The following is a 24,254-nucleotide window of genomic DNA, read 5'->3' as shown; positions in this document are numbered from 1 at the left end:
CTTCCTACACATCCCAAGATGAGTTGCGATGGCGAAGATCACCAATTTATATTGTATTTGTCTTTTGGTAAAAGGTTACTCTCCAAATGGGTCTCTCTTGTGACTGATGTGGTATTGCTGCCTTTCCAAAAGTTTGACCAAAATATTGTTTTTGCTAATATCACAATCTTTCGTTCATCCTCTCTCCTAAAAACGGGCCACTTCGCCCCAACCCCTCTTTCTCTCTCTTCTCATTCCCAAGGCAGATAGAGTGGAAGCTCCATTTACAAACCCCTCTATTTGCGAACTTTTTGATTTACAAACCTTTAAATCGCACCAAATATGCCTCTGTGTGCGAACCAAGTCACTGCGTACGAACGCTTCATTCATTCATTTTGTGTCCGGCTGAAAGCCATTTTATGCTTGCTCGTATTGAATGGATTGAGAAAGCTGGCTTCGTACCACAGCGAGGATTTAATTTTGATGAGATTAGGAGAACAGACTTTGATGCAAAAGTGGACTTATTTCACAGAAGAGGAGAACACTACCTCTCGTTCAGCTGCGTTTGCACACACATTAACCTTGCTCCTTCCCTTCTCTCTCCGTTTGCTTGCTTTGCTTTCTCTAGTGAGGAGCAGCTTACGAGGACATTTGCTCATAATGTACTGTAGGTGGATTTTACTTATTTACCGGTAAATGTTTATTATTAAAGCAATATGGTTGTTAAAGATTTTTGTGATTTCTGATTGTTTGTAAAGGCACCACAGGGACTTCTGTGTGTGTGCGCGTGTGTTGGCAGAGTAGCATCTTGTTGGTGGTGTTAGAGCTTGTCAATGCAGAGACAGCTGATTCATCACCTCCATAAATAGTACTGTGTAGATCTGTATATTGTGTTCAAAATGTAGAAACCATTACAAAAATATGGACTTTTGTTGAGGCTGGATGCCATTTTTCATATGTAATTTGTTTCATATGGTGAAACTTGCGCCACTACACACACTTTTAGATTTACAAACCTTGTTCATGGAACAGTTAAGTTCATAAATCGAGGTCTCACCTTATATAAAGATCTAGAAGTTTTCTTTGTCTCTCTTCCACTCTTTTCTTTTTTGTTAGCAGCATAGATTAGCTAATTGGTAAATAAGAGGCCTCAAATGAATACTTAAAACTTTAGCTTTCTCTGGACATTTCTTCATTGAGTAGGAGAAATTTCAAAACGCATGCTTCTGTGTGTGTAAGCTAGCTGTCCCGCCTTTGCCCACCCAGACAAAGATTGTGGATAACTGACAAGAAGGTTCACTCTGTTCATTTTATTGTGCTATTGAAGGCGATGTAGAGTAAACCTTCTTCCTTCCTGTTTGAAAGCGAAAGACGAAGAATACAAATACAAGGCAGAGTTTCTGAGTTCATTTTCAATTATTCTTTGATTAATTGACTTGCTGACTATCGGCACAGGCCTACGTGGAGGTCATTTCATGTAAACGTAATACTTTTTATTTGAATATTTGAACACCTGATTCTAAGTTATACCCCTTCCAAAAGCATGTGATTTCTCCAGTACATGTGATATTTAGTTACCACTGCCCGCAACACAGAAATGAAGTTATGTACCTGGTAGGTCTGTGAGGTGACAGGCGGAGGCGGTGGAGGGACTTCAGGCTGCCGCTGAGTATAGCCGTAGTCAGCAGCAGCATGAGCAGGCTGGTAGCCACCGTACGCTGCAGCAGTAGCAGCGGCAGCCACAGCAACGGGTGCTGGCCTGGCGACTGCAACGGTGGCTGCTGTAGGAGCATACGCTGCTGCCACAGTGTGAGCTGCCACAGGTGCTTGATGGACCGTATAACTGGCCACTGTGGTGGGATGGGTGTATGCTACACCGGCAGTCGGCTGCTGACTGGAAGGAAAAAGATCAGAGGGGCTCTTGTTAGTGTGTAGGTAAGAAAACTAAAGTTTTAATTGTGCAGTGATGTTGATAGGTTTTCAATGTAGTGAGTCCCACAGGTGGTGATTGGAGTCAATGCATTGTTCTAAGTGGAGCCCAGAAGAAAACAAAGATTAGGGCAGGGCAATAAAACAATATTACCGGTAATATATTGTAATTGATATCAATAAAAAAAAATCCTTCTTTGTCGGAAGTAACTGGAAGTTGCAAAGCGAGGTTGGTTGTATGAGCAAAGGCACTTGCTCTCTGGTAACTGAGCAAGGACAGTATTGATCACTGATCAGTGGGAGTGACACGCCAACAACCCATGAGGTAACACAATAGGGCTGTAAATCTTTGGGAATGGCATTATTCGATTCGATTCCTGGGGGGTGATGATTCAATTCAGAATCAATTCTCAATTCAAAACGATTCTCGATTCAAAATCCATACTTTTTGATAACATTGGGTGCTAGTTCTATGATTAACTACATTCTTCATTAAAATAGACAAACTGTGATTAATTTCTATATTACTTCAAAGAAAACAGGTTTTATTTAATAACATTCTACCCAAATATTTAATAAATTCAAATACAAATAAGCAGAGGTGGGGAAATAACCCATATACAGATACTGTACACATATATATATATATATATATATATATATATATATATATATATATATATATATATATATATACATATATATATATATATATATATATATATATATATATATACATATACATATATATATATATATATATATATATATATATATATATATATATATATATATATACATATACATATATATATATATATATATATATATATATACACTGTATTTATATCATCTCTGGGCACCTCACGATTAGATTATGATTCATGATTATGATAGATATATATATATATTAGGGGTGTAACGGTACACAAAAATTTCGGTTCGGTACGTACCTCGGTTTAGAGGTCACGGTTCGGTTCATTTTCGGTATAGTAAGAAAACAACAAAATATAAATTTTTGGGTTATTCATTTACCAAATTTGCAAAATCTTCCACCAAAAATATTTTTCTTAGTGGAATATTTGATGTGAAGTAATCAGAACCTTGGAGATGTCAATAATTCATAATAATACTGATTTTGATTCAATATTATGCTTTGAGCAATGACAGTTTGAAAGAAAAAAAAAACAGCTTTGTTTTATTAGTCAACATTGCAACTTTTTCTAAATTACATTTAACCTTCAAGCTTTTTTATTTCACTTTGGTTATGTTTATTTTAATAGTATTTTTAGAATGTGCCGTGGGCCTTTAAAACATTAGCTGTGGGCCGCAAATGGCACACTTTTGACACCACTGCTATTGATAATAAAAAATTAAATCTGATAAATCTATGGATAAAAAGCATAGCCTGGTGATGCATGCGCGTTTATCATAACTCTCTCGCTCTCTCTGTCCCTCTCTCACGAATGCTGCTGCGCGCACAATTTGTTTTGTTTTTAACCCCTTCTTAACCCTGAACGTACATTGAAAATACATGCAACCCTAACTCAAAATGCCGGACATTTGAGGCATTTAAGAAACTCCGCCCTGACAGCTCCGCAAAAGTGGACCTGTCCGGTGAAAATAGGACGTATGGTCAGTCTATCGTAGTCCGTTAGCTGCTAGCATGCTGTGTGTTGTGCCTCCGTGTGCATTGTTTACACAACGTACGTTACGCTACTTAATATGTCCGTGTGGAAACTCGTTTGGTAGCAGTTGTTTCTATTTTCGGTGGCAGTTGTTTTTATTTTTTCAAACAGACCGTGGTCAGGAAAATATGCATGCCGATTGTACCCACCAAAACCGGTAATAAGCAGGTATCCTATTGAGGTAAAGGAAAAAAAACTGAGGAATTGAAAATATCAGCCGGGTTCAAGAGGGCCCTTTTGGGGGTTCAGAGGGCCGCCCCCTGGAGTTGAAGAGATTTGACCAGGTGCTCTGGAAGGTCTTTCCTACATAGAAATTCTGTAAAAATGCAAGGAAACTTACCAATAGTTTTTATTAAGGAGATGCTATAAACTAAAAACCACACCTCTTTTTCATGACTGTACCACATCATCATTAGTTCATTGTATTTGTTAAGAAAATATCTTCACCATATTATTAGCCATTCCAAGAATGTACAACAGCATCCATAGTTCATTTCACATGTCCATTGTTTTTGTTGGGTAAATATCTTCACCATATCAATAAAAAGTCATTCCAAAATGTACAACATACAAAGTTTATTTCATTAGTTCAGTGTTTGGTTTGAGAAAATCTTTTCACTCCATTACTATAAAGGCATTTCATGAATAGATTAAATAATATGGCTATATTTGATAACAAATATAGTAAAAAGTCAAATATGTTGTTGAACTAGTGAATTACAAGGTAAATTCATGGATGCAAGTCTGCATTTATGGTATCTGCTACAAGTTTGTTTGTTCAATTATAGCATGAAGCTTTTTTATTACATGTAATCTTAATAAAATCATGATTATACTTTATAGTGTGTAGATTGTGTACAAGTTAGCAGGATTAGTATTTTAATTTCTGATTAAAATCATGAGACATAATATCTGCCGGTCAACAGCAATATATTCATGATTTATTATCATATACTCATGTTGTTTTCCAGTACCTCTATGACTGATAACAGTAGTTCAGCCGGAATATGCTCATTTCAAAATTAGATTAACAGCCCTGAAATCTTGTTATAGTTTTCATTTCAATGTTCCGCCCTCCACCGTTTGATCAATTAGAAAGTCTGTGAGTGTGTCGCATCCAGGTTGCCAGTTACGCAGCGCCATCTTCGTCTAGCTACTGCCACTGGTAAAGTTACTAAACATGCCCAACCTCAGTGAATCTAAAAGGCCTCGTTACGATTGTCAATTTACTCATGACAAAGCCAGGAACAAACCCAGGATTTGTATCGGGATGCCTTTGAAAGATGGAGACTCATTGAAGATGTTTTAATCTGATGCCAAACTTGCTAATTTCCTCCTTGATAGGTAAATCAGGCATTTACGTTTTCTTATTACTTGTAATAAATGGAAATGGACATTTATTATGTAAACTATATTGTCCAATACATTCTATGACCTTGTCTAACAAAGCTAGTATGCTCCTGCAACAAATGCTTAGTGTGATGGTGCTTAGCTCCTAGTGTAATGCTTAACATGCTAGCCCGGTCAATGACACATCGACATACAAGCTAACGGGGGAAATATATGCCCGTTAGCCTGTATGTCGATGTGTCATACAATAAAATAATTTAAGACCATTTCACATCCATACGGACAAAAAATACAAGGACAAAGTAAAATCAGAGGTCCAGAATGAATTTTAAGTATATAAATTAAAGGCCTACTGAAATGAAATTTTATTATTTCAACGGGGATAGCAGATCCATTCTATGTGTCATACTTGATCATTTCGCGATATTGCCATATTTTAGCTGAAAGTAGTAGTAGTAGAGAACATCGACGACAAAGTTTTGGTCGCTGATAAAAAAGCCTTGCCTGTACCAGAAGTAGCGTGACGTCACAGGTTGAAGGGCTCCTCACATTTGCACATTGTTTACACCAACAGCGAGAGCGATTCGGACAGAGAAAGCGACGATTACCCCATTAATTTGAGCCAGGATGAAAGATTTGTGGATGAGGAACGTGAGAGTGAAGGATTAGAGTGCAGTGCAGGACGTATCTTTTTTCGCTCTGACCGTAACTTAGGTACAAGGGCTCATTGGATTCCACACTCTCTTTTTTCTATTGTGGATCACGGATTTGTATTTTAAACCACCTCGGATACTATATCCTCTTGAAAATGAGAGTCGAGAACGCGAAATGGACATTCACAGTGACTTTTATCTCCACGACAATACATCGGCGAAGCACTTTAGCTACGGAGCTAACGTGATAGCATCGTGCTTAAATGCAGATAGAAACAAAAGAAATAAGCCCCTGACTGGAAGGATAGACAGAAGATAAACAATACTACCAAACTCTGGACCTGTAACCACACGGTTAACTGTACCGCCTGGCGAAGCCTAGCAATGCTGTTGCTAACGACACCATTGAAGCTAACTTAGCTACGGGACCTCGACAGAGCTATGCTAAAAACATTAGCTCTCCACCTACGCCAGCTCTCATCTGCTCATCACGACCTGTGCTCACTTGCGTTCCAGCGATCGACGGCGCGACGAAGGACTTCACCACGATGATCGGTGCAGTCGGCGGCCCGGAGATGGAGGGAGTCAAGGTGAGGACAGCGGCGCGGCGGAGGGCGTTGTAGCTTTCGACGACACCCCGGCCACCATCAGAGTCGGCAAGAAACATATATTTCCCCAAAGTTACGTACGTGACATGCACATAGCGCCACGCACGTACGGGCAAGCGATCAAATGTTTGGAAGCCAAAGCTGTACTCACTGTAGCGCGTCTGCTATCCAACTCAAAGTCCTCCTGGTTGTGTTGCTGTAGCCAGCCGCTAATACACCGATCCCACCTACAGCTTTCTTCTTTGCAGTCTCCATTGTTAATTGAACAAATTGCAAAAGATTCACCAACACAGATGTCCAGAATACTGTGGAATTTTGCGATGAAAACAGAGCTGTTTGTATTGGGATACAATGGTGTCCCAATACTTCCGCTTCAACCCTTGACGTCACACGCAAACGTCATCATACCTAGACGTTTTCAGCCGGAAGTTTCCCGGGAAATTTAAAATTGCACTTTATAAGTTAACCTGGCCGTATTGGCATGTGTTGCAATGTTAAGATTTCATCATTGATATATAAACTATCAGACTGCGTGGTCGGTAGTAGTGGGTTTCAGTAGGCCTTTAATTCCCTGTTGTGTTACATTGGAAAACAAAATGGTTAAACTAACTAAATACACCAGGAGCTTCTCGAGTGTAAACTAATTGAAAAAAATATTAGCAAACATCGTAACAGCCAATTTTCAGATTTGCCATAGAAGTGTTTTCTTGCAAAAGGTGCAGGTGCTTCATATCAAGTGTTTTCATGTAACATCAACATCAGCAATGGTAGAAGAAAGCTCAACAATATATTGTCTGTGAAAGGGACAGTTAGCATCCCCGCTAAAGCTAAATGGTTAACTTTGGCAATGGTTTTTCGGCTGTCAGAATGGAGCAAACCGATAAAAACATCTACAGTACTACCGTATCTGCACAAAGTTGTGAAAAACTGTGTGTGCAGATAGTGATTGTCTAAAAAGAAAGAAGGCGATTATGGCTTGCAAGCCATCCATCCATCCATCCATTTTCTACCGCTTGTCCCTTTCAGGCTCTCAAACAGAATTTTGGATGTGAACAATGTGGATAACATTCAAATGCGCTCAGCTTATTTTGTATCTGCTGTGTATGGATACATTTTTACCTGTTTTTGTTACTTTGAAAAAATACACAAGGATTAGTTTTTATTTAGGCATGACAAGATGACATTGGCAAATCTCCATTGCTTTTCTCACCGCACAATAAGATGAGTGTAAACACTAAACAGGCAATCGCTTTTTATGCCGGTTGCTGTATAAACTTGGAGAAAAGATTAGGCATGAGAAGCTGACCTGAAATTATCGGAACAAATAAAATATATAATATAAGAGAACTATGTATTTTTTAATAGTTTTACTACTGAGTACACTACTAGCACAGATAAATGAGCGTGTGCTTACTGTATGTAATAGTATGATTTCACTACTAAACATCTCATATTGATCTCCTTCGCCAATTGGCACCACTTAACCCACATAACACTCCTTTGGGGGGTTACGTTTATCTTTGTACAGTTGTGCAAGTGTTTGTGGCGTTTCAGCATCTTTTGACACAGACTTATTTTTGACTGTTACATTATCATTCCATTCACCGCCATGTTTACAAACACTTCCCTCCTCGATGGCTGCACATCTGGGTACTAAACACTTTATACGTTTACATCCACCGGGTTCAACTATGCATTAAATTGATCGTTCAGGAGACACAAATCGTTGAACTATGCAAGTCATTTGGCTTTGCTGTGGGCTGTTAAGTTTTCTTCGCTACTAAGCTAACTAAGCTGTCAACACACAGCTGCGCGCTCACAGCAATAGCTGGTGGTGTTCGATAAATTCTGACCAGGCAGCACTGTTAGTTCTGCTGTGTGTTATGTTATAGCGTCCTCAAAAATCGAAAAAGTTTATGCATGTTTTAAATAAAAGTAACGTCAATAGATTTTTAAAAAAATACCTTTCAAAATTGTATTTAGGACATTTTATGAGATTTTAGGAGAATTTTAGACATTTTCAATCAATCAATCAATCAATGTTTATTTATATAGCCCTAAATCACAAAAGTCTCAAAGGGCTGCACAAGCCACAACGACATCCTCGGCACAGAGCCCACACAAGGGACGTCGATGTGAATGACTATGAGAAACCTTGGAGAGGACCGCATGTGTGGGTAACCCCCCCTCTAAGTACAGTCCCTAGTGGATCCACATAACAGTGAGTCCAGTCCATAGTGGGGCCAGCAGGAGACCATCCCGAGCAGAGACAGGTCAGTAGCGCAGAGACGTCCCCAACCGATGTACAGGCCTTAAATTAAATTAATTGGATTTAAGACTTTTTCTGTTGGTGTCCAGCTGTTTGAACAGAATAATAAGATACATTAAGACAGCATGGACACGCCAGTTAGCGCAGGCTGCACTAGGCCTATTAGCGGGGCCAACGTGGGACGTGAAAGAGTCAGTTAATGTGGGATGCACTCGGCTGTACTAGGCCTGCTCGCCAGCTAACCACGGTGCCCTGGAGAGCGGCCATGTTAGCTGTTTTATACAAAAATCTAAACAAAGTAGTACTTTGGCTAGAAGAATAGCAAAATTCCGCAAAATAGTGAATGTCTGGGGTCCACAAATTCCACATGCCATGCTCACCCTTTAGAGCACTGCTGTAACTTTCTGGCAATAAACCTAAAGAATATAGGTTTTCTCAGGTTATTCTATGTTTACATTTACACACTATGTTGTTACACTTTATTAAGCATTTCTTACATATTCAACATTTTTGCACCTTCATTTTTAAGACGCTATTAAATGTTCAATGGGAGTTTAGAATTGTGTTTACATTGATTGTTTTCCGTGGTTGTGTTGACATTTCCTTCCTGCCTTGAGAGGAAGGTTACATTTCAGTTAAAAATGTTTACATTCAATATCCATATTTTCCATAGGTCGTCAAATATATTAAAAAAATGATGATATCGACCAATATAAAAACACTTCTATTTTCAGCAATATCGCCCAGCCTGAATCAATGGTATTGTCATCAACATGCATTACCGCGATAGATTAACAGGGACTATATACGGGCGGTATAGCTCGGTTGGTAGAGCGGCCGTGCCAGCAACTTGAGGGTTGCAGGTTCGATCCCCGCTTCCGCCATCCTAGTCACTGCCGTTGTGTCCTTGGGCAAGACACTTTACCCACCTGCTCCCAGTGCCACCCACACTGGTTTAAATGTAACTTAGATATTGGGTTTCACTATGTAAAGCGCTTTGAGTCACTTGAGAAAAAGCGCTATATAAATGTAATTCACTTCACTTCACTTCACTATGTGGAGAGGGTCTCTAACTTCTGGTTCCTGTGCATCCAGATCGAGGAAGACCTGTCGTGGAGTGCGAACACCTCAGTGACCATCAAAAAGGCACAGCAGAGACTTTACTTTCTGAGACTCCTTAGAAAGAACCACCTGTCACAAAAAACTGCTTGTGTCTTTCTATCGCTGCTCAATAGTTTGTTGACATACTGCATGTGTGTATGGTATGCCAGCTGCACAGCGGAAGAGAGAAATGCACTTCAGAGGGTCATAAAAACTAACGTGACTCTCGCCAGATCCTTGTAGTTCGCTGAGCTCCACACAAGGATCTGGGCTCGAGGGCATTGCAAACCCCTTCAAGATAGCAAAAAGTAATGAACCAATCAGGATCGCCGGGCGGAATTTCATAGATGTGACGTAGCGCCGAAGCAACTGTTTGATTCAAACAACAATGGCGGCACGGAGCGAGAAGTCGTGCGCTGACATTGATTCTGCTATTGCAATTGTTTTTCATTGCTGCGTTGTTTCAGTACAAGTTCTCTAACTTTTCGCTCTGTTGTTATGCAATATGTCGGCTGTTCTGTTTTGGATTTCTCATGCAGTTGCTTTTATCTGCGGGCATTACACTGCAGGCGTTTCTCACTCTTTCTTGTCTCTCCTTCTCACAGAGACAAAACAAGCGCACCTTCTTACATACGTCACATACTGTTGCAACGTCATACGCCCTCGCAGAGCAGAGAGGTAGCAGCATGGGTAACGTAAGCTGTGGTGCTAACGGTGCGAGTGGTAATACAAGAGAGAAGGTGTCAATCTGGCAACAAATGAAGGAATAATTAATTCCCAAGAAAAACAGCACAGGGTGCATCCTCTGGCGGTGGTTTGGCTTCAAGCGGAAATATGTCGAACAGACAACCGTAATATGTCAAGTATGCGGCAAAAGCGTTGCTACAAAAAGTAGCAGCTCTACTAATTTGTAGCATCATTTGAAAAGTCACCCGCTAGAGAATGAAGAGTGCTTGAAACTCTGCATGTCAACATCTCCGTTCAGTGCCACACCAACAAAATGCCGAAGCAACCATTTTCAGATCAACACCGTATGAAAAAAATAGTCAACAACAGAAGGAAATAATGTCTGCAGTAACCTACCACATAGCGAAGGACATACACTATTTGATTTCCTATTATGCGGCTCATTTTTATTTGACAGTTATTGAAATATCTTGTGTGACATCACGCACAAAAGTGCACTTTATTTGTTTTTAACTATTGTAGTGGCGTTCTGTACAAAAAGTGCACTTTAATTTAGTGTTGTTTTGATATGTCATCTTAGTGTCATCATGCACAAAAGTGCACTCATAGCTTGTTTTAAAATGTCTGACAATATTGCACTTTCTGTTTTGGAAATGACATGAATGTTTGTGCAACTGCTTAATAACTGTTTAATAAATACAGTTTTGGTAAATTGACTTAGTTGTGATTTCCCTCTCTGCATGAAAGTTTAAATGAGCATATATTAATGCAGTATGAAGAAGAATGTTTTAATGTAGACACATAGAATCATCATACTGCTGTGATTATATGCATCAAGTGTTCATTCAAGGCTAAGGCAAAATATCCAGATATATATCGTGTATCGTGACATGGCCTAAAAATATCGAGATATTAATAAAAGGCCATATCGCCCAGCCCTACTGAAGACACATTATTATTACAAGGAAACTATGTTGACAACCGCGCAGTGATAATGCAGCAGGGATCTCTCCCCTCCCCCCCTTGAACAATAACGGCAGTGCAAAGCTTTTCGCTGCTCCACCATTGTACCAAACCACGGTCCGCCACCACCTCCACAGCGTGCGAGACAACCCACTGCAGTCCGCCTTACCTATACTGTGCGGCAGCACCGTGGGTAAAGCCAAAGTAATTGCCGGTAGCCATTTTGGCATCCTCACCAAGCCGGCCGGGCACTGCGGAGGACACACACACACACACACACACAAATAGCGTTAAGCTAAGCTAACTGCTAGCATCAAGCTACACGGAACTACAAAACTGTAAGCCGTTATTTCGACAATGTTTCTCTGAAAGTCGAATTTGTAAATATCGATGCGTTCGAGACACTCACCATAGGTGAAGGATACAACAGGGCATATAGGAATCATTGGTTTCGTATGTTCTGCCGACGATTGAGGAGGTCAGCGTATTTGTATTACATGTCGTATCCGGAAATGGCGTATTTACGCATGCGCGGATCATTCCTACAATATGTCAGCCAGCTCGCCCACATATAGATACTGTATGTATGTATATATAAATGTATAGATAGATACTGTATGTATATTTATATAAAGTTAAAGTACCAATGATTGTCACACACACACTAGGTGTGGCAAAATTATTCTCTGCATTTGACCCATCACCCTTGATCAACACCTGGGAGGTGAGGGGAGCAGTGAGCAGCAGCGATGGCCGCACCCGGGAATCATTTTTGTTGATTTAACCCCAAATTCCAACCCTTGATGCTGAGTGTCAAGCAGGGAGGTAATGGGTCCTACTTTTATAGTCTTTGGTATGTATATATATATATATATATATATATATATACATATATACATATATATATATATATATATATATATGTATCCGCCTCGCCAAGTGCGCCCACCTCCCCGTCAGCCACGAATGTGGCCATTCCCTGGTCGCCCTCCTCGCCGGCTGCAGCGGCGTTCCACTCGCCGCCGCCACTTGACTTTGCCTCGATGGATTCGGGGACACTTGGCTTGGCGACCCACCTCCAAGTCCTCCCTCCGCCCGCCCGTGACTTTTGACCCTACTTGTTTTTTTTTGTTTGTTTTTTTTTGGACATCTTGTATATGTCCTTGAGGAGGGGGTACTGTCATGATCCGTGGGCCGGATCATGTTTTTGTGTTTTCTTTTAGTTTTGGACTCCTTTTGTTATTACTTGTGCACCTGTGAGTTTGTTTCGTCACCATGGTTACTTATTATTTTCACCTGCCACTTGTGTTCCCGACGCGCACCTGTTTGCCATCACTGACACTATTTAAAACCTGCCTTTTTGTTCACTCGTCCTGTTCTCCTTGTTTGCGGTAAGCATCAGTCACGTTTTCTGTATTCTTGTTCCCGACTCTTGTGCTAGTGTTAGCCTTAGCTTCCCTTGCGTTCGGCACGCTTTTCTTTTGCTTGTTTTTCTGTTTGGCTATGATTTGTATTAATTAAACCGTCTCTTACCTTCACGTTTTTGTCCGGAGTGTTCGTGTTGCACTGGAGGAACGATCCCGCACAAATATGCGACCCCCACGTGACAACCCCAAACTTTTGAACGGTAGTGTATGTATATATATACATACATATATATATATAAATATATATATATATATAAATATATATAGATATATATAAATATATCTATATTCATATATATCTATATTCATATATATATATACATACATATATATATATATACACAGATATACATAAATATATGTAGATATATATAAATATATATATATATATATATATATATATATATATATATATATATATATATATATGTATATACAGTATATATATATATATATCAATAGATATATATATCAATGTGTATATATATATATATATATATATATATATATATATATATATATATATATATATATATATATATAAAATTAATTATATATATATATATATATATATATCCGGATCTAAGCCCATTGAATGCAGCCAGGGACTGGCAGATGCGAGTCGACTTAGATCAGAGGCTCATTTTCCCCCCGGCGATCGCAACGACCACCCTGCGTCCAGACCTCGTCCTATGGTCTGAAACCTGCCATACAGTCTATATTATTGAACTGACAGTTCCGTGGGAGGATGCCATCGAAGAAGCGTATGAACGCAAGAAGCTGCGGTACTCCAACCTTGCATTTGAGGCAGAGGACAGAGGCTGGAGGGTAAGGGTGCGCCCAGTGGAGGTGGGCTGTAGGGGCTTTGTAGCAAGCACAACAGCAAAGCTCCTTAGGGAGGTTGGAGTCAGGGGGCAGGCTCACAGACAGGCCATTAAAGAGTTGGCCAACACAGCAGAGAGGACGAGCCATTGGTTGTGGTTGAGGAGAGTGACACCAGCTGGGCTGCTAAGGCTAACACCTAATGGGATGCACACACCCAGGGATTTGATCACCCTGGGGTGGGCCCTTCCTCGGCAGAGGGTGTCTTGTGGTAAGCCGGGCCTAAACACCCCGTGACGCTGGGGCACACAACTGAATATGTGTCCCAATGGTGGAAAAGCCTCCAGCAGTGTCACTTAGCCTCATTTAGGTATGCGGTCAGGTGCAAGCCTGGCTCAGGGAGGAGGACGCCCCTGCCATGCAGAGTCCCCAGGGATTGTACCAACTAGTCCTTTCAACAAATTCATATATATATATATATATATATATATAATAAATTTATATATATATATATATATATATATATATATATATATATATATATATATATATATATATATATATATATATATATATATATATATATATATATGTGTCTTAATTAGATTATCCAAAAAAAAAATACAAAAAAAAATAGTGCTCGATACCGTGGTAGAGCGTAATATGTATGTGTGGGAAAAAATCACAAGACTATTTCATCTCTACAGGCCTGTTTCATGAGGGTTTCCTCAATCGTCGAAACCCAACACAACACTCCAATACGTGCACCATGACAGCAATCACCCACCCACCACCACGAAAAGAATACCTACCGGTATTAATAAAAGACTATCGATGCTGTCATCTAGCAAAGCTGAATTCGACAAAGCCACCCCCCGTACCAAAAAGCACTTGATGAAAGCGGATACAACTTCACCCTCACCTACGAACCCACGCCAGGAAACCAACAAAAAAGGAGCAGAAAACGAAACAACATTATCTGGTACAACCCCCCATACAGCAAAAACGTCTCAACTAATATTGGCCACAAATTCCTCACCCTGATCGACAAACACTTCCCCAAAGGCAACACCCTAAGAAAAGTATTTAACAAGAACAACATTAAATTGAGCTACAGCTGCATGAACAACATACGACAAATTATTTCAAACCACAATAAAGCAATTGAAAAGGAGCCGTCCACCACCAGGCAGAACGACTCCAAAACCGACAAAGGCTGTAACTGCCGCAAGAAACCTGATTGCCCTCTCAACGGGGGGTGCTTACAACCATCAGTCGTTTACCAAGCAAAGGTAACACGCAAGGACATTAACACATCCGACACATATGTAGGATTAACTGAGGGAGCATTCAAAACCAGATGGAACAATCACAAAGCCTCTTTCAGAAGCAAAACCTTGCAGAACACTACAGAACTCAGTAAACACATTTGGAATCTCAAAGACAATAATGTTGAATATTCGATAACATGGCAAATTCTTGCATCCAGCACACCTTACAACAGTGGTAATAAAAGATGCAACCTATGCTTAAAAGAGAAACTGTTTATTATATACAGTCCAGACTTGTCATCCCTCAACAAGCACAGCGAAATTGTATCAGCATGCCGTCACAGAAGGAAACACCTCCTAGGTAACACATGAGCCAATCACCACGCCCCTACGCCTGCCTGTACCCACCCGCTCTGTGCCCTATATAAACCATGGTATGTGAATGCTTCCATTAAAATCTCCTGACGATTGAGGAAACCCTCATGAAACAGGCCTGTAGAGATGAAATAGTCTTGTGATTTTTTTCCCACACATACATATATATATATATATATATATATATATATATATATATATATAACAAATTCATATATATATATATATATATATATATATAAGTAATTTTATATATATATATATATATATATATATATATATATATATATATATATATATATATATATATATATATATATATATATATATATATATAGATGAAAAGATTGTGATTTCATACAAAAAACAGGTGTTGAATCTTCAAAATTGTAACAATCATCCACTTATTGATATATTTCCTATACTATAATTGGCACCATCATCCATAATGATATTAGGTGCGTTTAAAGACTGAATTGAAATCAAGGATGTAGTAAATAAATACATCAATAATGTGTGTCATTGAATCAGGAGAAAAAAAAAGTCAGTCGATTTTTACGCTAAGTAATTGGCGGCTCAGTCGCAAAAATGTTAGACTAAAACTAATAGTAGTGGCGTTCTTCCATTCCCAGTAATAAATCACATGTGAAAACAACGACCCTAGATTTGACATAAAAATGGCGGTTCAGTCGGCAGAATTTTAACGTAAAAATAATGGTTCCAATACTCAATTTACACTCGAAAAACAAAAAACACTTTAAATGTTGTGTAATTCGAGTGACTGAGCTGCCAGTTTGTTTGTTTTTTTTACCGTAAAATCTATTTGTTTTTTACAGTGTACATATTTTTATTTATACCAATTACAATATATTGCCAAAAGTATTTGGCCACCTGCCTTGACTCACATATGAACTTGAAGTGCCATCCCATTCCTAACCCATAGGGTTCAATATGATGTCAGTTCACCTTTTGCAGCTATTACAGCTTCAACTCTTCTGGGAAGGCTGTCCACAAGGTTGTAGAGTGTGTTTATAGGAATTTTCAACCATTCTTCCAAAAGCGCATTGGTGAGGTCACACACTGATGTTGGTCGAGAAGGCCTGGCTCTCAGTCTCCGTTCTAATTAATCCCAAAGGTGTTCTATCGGGTTCAGGTCACGACTCTGTGCAGGCCAGTCAAGTTTATCCACACCAGACTCTGTCATCCATGTCTTTATGACCTTGCTTTGTGCACTGTTGCACAGTCATGTTGGAAGAGGAAGGGGCCCGCTCCAAACTGTTCCCACAAGGTTGGGAGCATGGAATTGTCCAAAATGTTTTGGTATCCTGGAGCATTCAAAGTTCCTTTCACTGGAACTAGGTGGCCAAGCCCAACCCCTGAAAAACAACCCCACATCATAATTCCTCCTCCACCAAATTTCACACTCGGCCCAATGCAGTCCAAAATGTACCATTCTCCTGGCAACCTCCAAACCCAGACTCGTCCATCAGATTGCCAGATGGGAAAGCGTGATTCTTCACTCCAGAGAACATGTCTCCACTGCTTTAGAGTCCAGTGGCGACGTGCTTTACACCACTGCATCCCACGTTTTGCATTGGACTTGGTGATGTATGGCTTAGATGCAGCTGCTCGGCCATGGAAACCCATTGCATGAAGTTCTCTGTGTACTGTACGTGGGCTAATTGGAAGGTCACAAGAAGTTTGGAGCTCTGTAGCAACTGACTGTGCAGAAAGTCGGCGACCTCTTTGCACTATGCGCTTCAGCATCTGCTGGCCCCTCTCTGTCAGTTTACGTGGCTTACCACTTGGTGGCTGAGTTGCTGTTGTTCCCAAACTCTTCCATTTGTTAGAATAAAGCCGACATAATAATAACTGCTATAGCGGCCGCAACATTAATGCTGCCACAACAATGACTCTTGCTGACCTACTGCCTTCGGTTATGGCACCATTCCCAAATTATGTCGGCTCTATTGATAACCTCACTAACAACTTTGATTGATTGATTGATTGATTGATATATTTTTATTTCAAATATGCATAAAAACAAGAGCAAACCTGATCCAATACAGTGCTATAGCCTTAACAGCCATTATAACAAAATGAAAACAATGGAGAATAAAAAACAAAAACAAATGAGCATTGGCCTTTCTTTTTCTTTTTTTACATATTTGAAAAGGAGTGAGAAGAAGTTTACACTTGACGATGCCCTGCGCGAAACCATTTATAGTATAGCACCGCTAAAGCAAAAAAGGGCCCCTAAAAGGCGCACCCCATGGTTTACAGAAGAAATTAGAGCTCATAAATTATCATGTAGAAAGCTGGAACGCAAATGGCGCACGACTAAACTTGAGGTTTTCCATCAAGCATGGAGTGATAGTTTAATAACTTATAAACGTGCTTACCTTAGCTAAAGCTAAATATTACTCAAATCTCATCTGCCTCAACAAAAACGATCCTAAATTTTTGTTTAGTACAGTAGCATCGCTAACCCAACAAGGGACTCCTCCCAGTAGCTCCACCCACTCGGCAGATGACTTTATGAACTTCTTTAATAAGAAAATTTAACTCATTAGAAAGGAGATTAAAGACAACGCATCCCAGCTACAACTGGGTTATATTAACACAAATACGACTGTATCAGTGACGTGCAGTCACTAGAGGCAGGGGAGGCACGGCCTCACCTGCCATCATGGAAAGAAAAAAAATGTAAAAAGAAAAATACATTTATTAAATTGTTATATGTATCCAGTGATTATACTAAAGTTATTTTCCATTTAACTTCACCAGTTTTAGATTGTTTTTATTTTTATTTTCACATTTGCCGTTCAAATACTGAGAAGAGACGGTGCGGTGATCAGCAGCCAGTTGAGGCACGTCACTGCGTTGTGCCTCAACATGGATTGTGCGCAATGACTCGGCTGACTGCTGGCCTGCTGTGCAGTGAGACCGTATTGCTATATGAATTATATTATACATTTCCATAGTTTAGTTAGCTGAGGTATATAATGTACAGTGTATTTTGTCAACAACTGTATGTGTGTAAAGTATTTCTTGTGCTGAGCGATCATAAAACTGCTGCGAAGACGCACTGTGAGAGGCTCGCCTCATAACCCCGCCTCCTGGTGCCAAGCAACTCCGCCGCAGAATGCACCGCCCGACGGGAGCGCCACACCAACCAAAGCCCACACCCAAACCCTCCACGTGCAAGACCGAATCCACCCAAAAAAAGTCACTTAACAAGAAGCCAAAAAGTGCAAAAACAACAATGCTCTCGCCGGAGGAGCTGCGAACGACCGCAGGGACACAACATTAGGTACACCTGCAGACTGCAGCACGGATTTCATATTTCATTCATTTACAACTCCTCCAACACAAACACCACTGTTCCCGCACTTATAAGTAAAGGTAAGACCATAATAACGTTTTTTTTATTAAATGTGCTTTTTTGTGTGCTACAATTTGAATGTGTAAAGTTAAAGTTAAGTTAAAGTACCAATGATTGTCACACACACACTAGGTGTGGTGAAATGTGTCCTCTGCATTTGACCCATCCCCTTGTTAACCCCCTGGGAGGTGAGGGGAGCAGTGGGCAGCACCGGCGCCGTGCCTGGGAATAATTTTTGGTGATTTAACCCCCAATTCCAACCCTTGATGCTGAGTGCCAAGCAGGGAAGAATGCTGGTATGAGCTTTTAAACATAACCCGTTAACTGCTGCCAATCAAATGGTGAATAAGATACTCTTTAGGGTTCATATGTTTGTAAATCTGACTGTGATGAATTCCGTGCCTCACCAGTCATGAACCTCACCGCACGTCACTGGACTGTATATACGACGGATACCGCCCTCCAAATTAGTCTCTCTATTTTTGATTAAATAACATTAGAGGAATTATTACGGCGTGTAAGTGGGATAAAACAAACAACATGTTTGCTTGACCCACTTCCTGGGAAACTTATCAAGGAACTGTTTGTATTGTTAGGTCCATCAGTGTTAAATATTATAAGCTTATCACTTTCCTCCGGCACTGTTCCCCTAGCATTCAAAAAAGCGGTTATTCATCCTCTGCTCAAAAGACCTAACCTCGATCCTGACCTCATGGTAAACTACCGACCGGTCTCCCACCTTCCGCTTATTTCGAAAATTCTCGAAAAAATTGTTGCACAGCAGCTAAAAGAACACTTAGTGACTAACAATCTCTGTGAACCTTTTCAATCCGGTTTCAGGGCAAATCACTCTACGGAGACAGCCCTCGCAAAAATGACTAATGATCTATTGCTAACGATGGATTCTGATGCATCATTTATGTTGCTGCTTCTTGATCTTAGCGCCGCTTTCGATACCGTCGATCATAATATTTTATTAGAGCGTATCAAAACACGTGTTGGTATGTCAGACTTAGCCTTGTCTTGGTTTAACTCTTATCTTACTGACAGGATGCAGTGTGTCTCCCATAACAATGTGACCTCGGACTATGTCAAGGTAACGTGCGGAGTTCCCCAGGGTTCGGTTCTTGGCCTTGCACTCTTTAGTATTTACATGCTGCCGCTAGGTGACATCATACGCAAATACGGTGTTAGCTTTCACTGTTATGCTGATGACACCCAACTCTACATGCCCTTAAAGCTGACCAACACGCCGATTGTAGTCAGCTGGAGGCGTGTCTTAATGAAATTAAACAATGGATGTCCGCTAACTTTTTGCAACTCAACGCCAAGAAAACGGAAATGCTGATTATCTGTCCTGCTAGACACCGACATCTATTTAATAATACCACCTTAACATTTGACAACCAAGCAATTACACAAGGCGACTCGGTAAAGAATCTGGGTATTATCTTCGACCCAACTCTCTCGTTTGAGTCACACATTAAGAGTGTTACTAAAACGGCCTTCTTTCATCTCCGTAATATCGCTAAAATTCGTTCCATCTTGTCCACTAGCGACGCTGAGATCATTACTCATGCGTTCGTTACGTCTCGTCTCGATTACTGTAACGTATTATTTTCGGGTCTCCCTATGTCTAGCATTAAAAGATTACAGTTGGTACAAAATGCGGCTGCTAGACTTTTGACAAGAACAAGAAAGTTTGATCATATTACGCCTATACTGGCTCACCTGCACTGGCTTCTTGTGCACTTAAGATGTGACTTTAAGGTTTTACTACTTACGTATAAAATACTACACGGTCTAGCTCCAGCCTATTTTGTCGATTGTATTGTACTTATTAGTGATTCCCAGAGCCCAAAAAAAGTCTGCGGGCTATAGAGCGTTTTCTATTCGGGCTCCAATACTATGGAATGCCCACCCGGTAACAGTTAGAGATGCTACCTCAGTAGAAGCATTTAAGTCCCATCTTAAAACTCATTTGTATACTCTAGCCTTTAAATAGACCCCCTTTTTAGACCAGTTGATCTGCCGTTTCTTTTCTTTTCTCCTCTGCTCCCCTCTCCCTTGTGGAGGGGGAGTTACACAGGTCCGGTGGCCATAGATGAAGTGCTGGCTGTCCAGAGTCGGGACCCGGGGTGGACAGCTAGCCTGTGCTTCGGTTGGGGACATCTCTGCGCTGCTGACCCGTCTCCGCTCGGGACGGTTTCCTGCTGGCCCCACTATGGACTGGACTTTCGCTGATATGTTGGATCCACTGTGGACTGGACTTTCACAATATTATGTCAGACCCACTCGACATCCATTGCTTTCGGTCTCCCCTAGAGGGGGGGGGCGGGGGTTTACCCACATATGCGGTCCTCTCCAAGGTTTCTCATAGTCATTCACATCGACGTCCCACTGGGGTGAGTTTTTCCTTGCCCGTATGTGAGCTCTGTACCGAGGATGTCGTTGTGGCTTGTGCAGCCCTTTGAGACACTTGTGACTTAGGGCTATATAAATAAACATTGATTGATTGACATTTGACTTTGGAATATTTAGGAGCGAGGAAATTTCACGACTAGATTTGTTGCACAGGTGGCATCCTATGACAGTTCCATGCTGGAAATCACTGAGCTGCTGAGAGCGGCCCATTCTTTCATAAATGTTTGTAGAAACAGTCTCCATGCCTGATTAGGACACCTGATTCTGATCATTTGGATGGGTGGCCAAATATTTTTGGCAATATAGTGTATTTCCTGTAATACATCATAGTATAATTGGCACCATCATCCATAATAATATTAGGGGCGTTTAAAGATTGAATTGAAATCAAGGATGTAGTAAATAAATCAATCAATGTGTGTGGTTGAATCAGGAGAAAATAAGTCAGTAGATTTTTACGGTAAGAAATTGGCAGATCAGCCGCCAAAATGTTGGACTATAACTAAGAGTGGTGGCGTTCTTCCATTTCCAGTAATAAATCACATGTGAAAACAACGACCCTAGATTTGACATAAAAATGGCGGTTCAGTCGGCAGAATTTTTACGTAAAAATAATGGTTCCAATATTCAATTTACAGTCATTCACTGTAAACACAAACAACACTGTCAATATTGTATAATTCCAGCAACTGAGCTGCCAGTTTTTATCATGAAATCTATTCGTTGTTTTTTACAGTGTAGATATTTGTATTTATACCAATTATATAAGGTGATATTGGTAACATTTGATTATTGATGGGTTATATTAACCCATCACCTTTCATGAATTACTCCTTTTTTATTTATTTAGTTTTATTATTTGCACACACAGAGAAAGAGAACAAAGAATATACAATGTAAAGTAAAAATATGTGCAGGACAGATTAATACATGCAGGTCTTGTAAAGACACCTGCCCCAAAACGTCACACTAATTATACCCCATCATAATAAGAGCTGTTTGTATTGTGCATATGTGCAAACGACAACCATAAACATTGATGAATGAATAATTTTATTGTCAAGTAATAGTAGTATAATGGCATTTTCAATCAACTCCTAGATCTACATGAAGTTTATATACAGTATTATTACAGCTGTCAAAAATAAAAAGTTAACATGGGTTTATTTGCAAAAAATATTGTATTAATCATGTGTAGTTGCAGATTAAACATGCATTTGATTAAAATATTTTCCCCCATAATGTTGAGCTCCATTGCTTTAAACGCAAGTGTTTACATGAAAGGCGGCGTGGGTTGTAAGGTCAGCGGTCATGGCACATACGCCTACAAACTTTTGCTACTCTACTTCACTGCAACCATATAATTTCCCCATTGTTAGATAAATAAAGTTGATCCTATCCTAACTTTGGATTTATTTAGTAGCTATTTTTTATTTGTACTTGCACTACTAGTTAGTGTGTGTGCACATGTGTGTTAGACAAATTACTACATTATGTACTACAAAAGATGCACATTTTACAGTCACTGATGACATCATAACAGGGCTAACGTTAGCATAAGTGCAGCTAAAACATCAAGAACATCTACAACATGTTTTCTCTAGTTGGAAGTGTGTGAATGTGAGTGTGAATGTTGTCTGTCCATCTGTGTTGGCCCTGCGATGAGGTAGCGACTTGTCCAGGGTGTACCCCGCCTTCTGCCCGAATGCAGCTGAAATAGGCTCCAGCACCCCCCGTGACCCCAAAAGGGACAAGCGGTAGAAAATGGATGGTTGGATGGAAGTGGAATTCTTGTAGGCTGAAATGTGAACATTTCTACTGACACACAAGAGGAAACTGCAAAGACAAGATATTTAATGTTCGAACTGAGAAACTAATTTTTTTTGGCACATAATCATTAACTTAGAATTTAATTGCAGCAACACATTGCAAAAAAGTTGGCAGAGGGGTATTTTTACCATTGTGTTACATGGCCTTTTCTCATCAGACCACAGAACACTTTTACAATTTGCATCAGTCCATCTTAGATGAGCGAAGCGTTTCTGGGTGTTGTTGATAAATGGCTTTCGCTTTGCATAGTAGAGTTCTAACTTGCACTTACAGATGTAGTGACCAACTGTAGTTACTGACCGTGGTTTTCTGAAGTGTTCCTGAGACGATGTGGTGATATCCTTTACACACTGATGTCACATTTTGATGCAGTACCGCCTGAGGGACCGAAAGTCACGGGCATTCAATGTTGGTTTTCAGCCTTGCTGCTTACGTGCAGTGATTTCTCCAGATTCTCTGAACCTTTTGATTATACAAACCCCGTTTCCATATGAGTTGGGAAATTGTGTTAGATGTAAATATAAACGGAATACAATGATTTGCAAATCATTTTTAACCCATATTCAATTGAATATGCTACAAAGACAAGATATTTGATGTTCAAACTCATAAACTTTTTTTTTTTTTTGCAAATAATAATTAACTTAGAATTTCATGGCTGCAACATGTGCCAAAGTAGTTGGGAAAGGGCATGTTCACCACTGTGTTACATGGCCTTTCCTTTTAACAACACTCAGTCTACCCCAGGGCAGCTGTGGCTACGAAAGTAGCTTACCACCACCAGGTGTGAATGAATGATGGGTTTTTAACATGTAAAGCGACTTTGGGTACTTAGAAAAGCGCTATATAAATCCCAGGTATTATTATTATTATTATTATTTGGGAACTGAGGAGACACATTTTTTAAGCTTCTCAGGTGGAATTCTTTCCCATTCTTGCTTGATGTACAGCTTAAGTTGTTCAACAGTCCGGGGGTCTCCGTTGTGGTATTTTAGGCTTCATAATGCGCCACACATTTTCAATGGGAGACAGGTCTGGACTACAGGCAGGCCAGTCTAGTACCCGCACTCTTTTACTATGAAGCCACGTTGATGTAACACGTGGCTTGGCATTGTCTTGCTGAAATAAGCAGGGGCGTCCATGTAGCATTGCTTGGATGGCAACATATGTTGCTCCAAAACCTGTATGTACCTTTCAGCATTAATGGCGCCTTCACAGATGTTTAAGTTACCCATGTCTTGGGCACTAATACACTCCCATACCATCACAGATGCTGGGTTTTCTACTTTGCGCCTATAACAATCCGGATGGTATCCAACAATGATTTCAAATTAGAAATGGTCACAGCTGATGAGGTGTTTAAAAAATTGAGCGCGCTCCACCCTAAAAAGGCCACCGGCCTTGATAATATTCCCTCCAGATTCCTCAGAGACTCTGCCTCCATCATTGCCCCGATCATCACGCACATAATAAACCTATCAATTACACAAGGC

At 40.1% G+C, this 24,254-nt stretch overlaps 1 protein-coding gene across 3 annotated transcripts in view; it reads right to left on the bottom strand.

Moving 5' to 3' along the window:
- The window catches only part of zfr (zinc finger RNA binding protein), a 42,829-nt gene extending 31,055 nt beyond the window's left edge, over positions 1–11,774 (bottom strand). For all 3 annotated transcript variants that reach the window (XM_062051031.1, XM_062051032.1, XM_062051033.1), the window contains exons 1-3: positions 11,637–11,774; positions 11,397–11,478; positions 1,591–1,873 (exon numbers count right to left, since the gene is read on the bottom strand). In XM_062051031.1, coding sequence (XP_061907015.1) covers positions 1,591–1,873; positions 11,397–11,478; positions 11,637–11,673 — 402 coding nt within the window. In that variant the 5' untranslated portion in view covers positions 11,674–11,774. The remainder of the gene's footprint in view (positions 1–1,590; positions 1,874–11,396; positions 11,479–11,636) is intronic.
- Between the last annotated feature and the right edge of the window lie 12,480 nt (positions 11,775–24,254).

Source organism: Entelurus aequoreus, linkage group LG06 (genome assembly GCF_033978785.1).
Source record: "Entelurus aequoreus isolate RoL-2023_Sb linkage group LG06, RoL_Eaeq_v1.1, whole genome shotgun sequence".
NCBI classification, from domain to species: Eukaryota; Metazoa; Chordata; class Actinopteri; order Syngnathiformes; family Syngnathidae; genus Entelurus; species Entelurus aequoreus.
The sequence above is the reverse complement of the archived record's forward strand: the minus strand, read 5'-3'. Positions and strand labels throughout refer to the sequence as shown.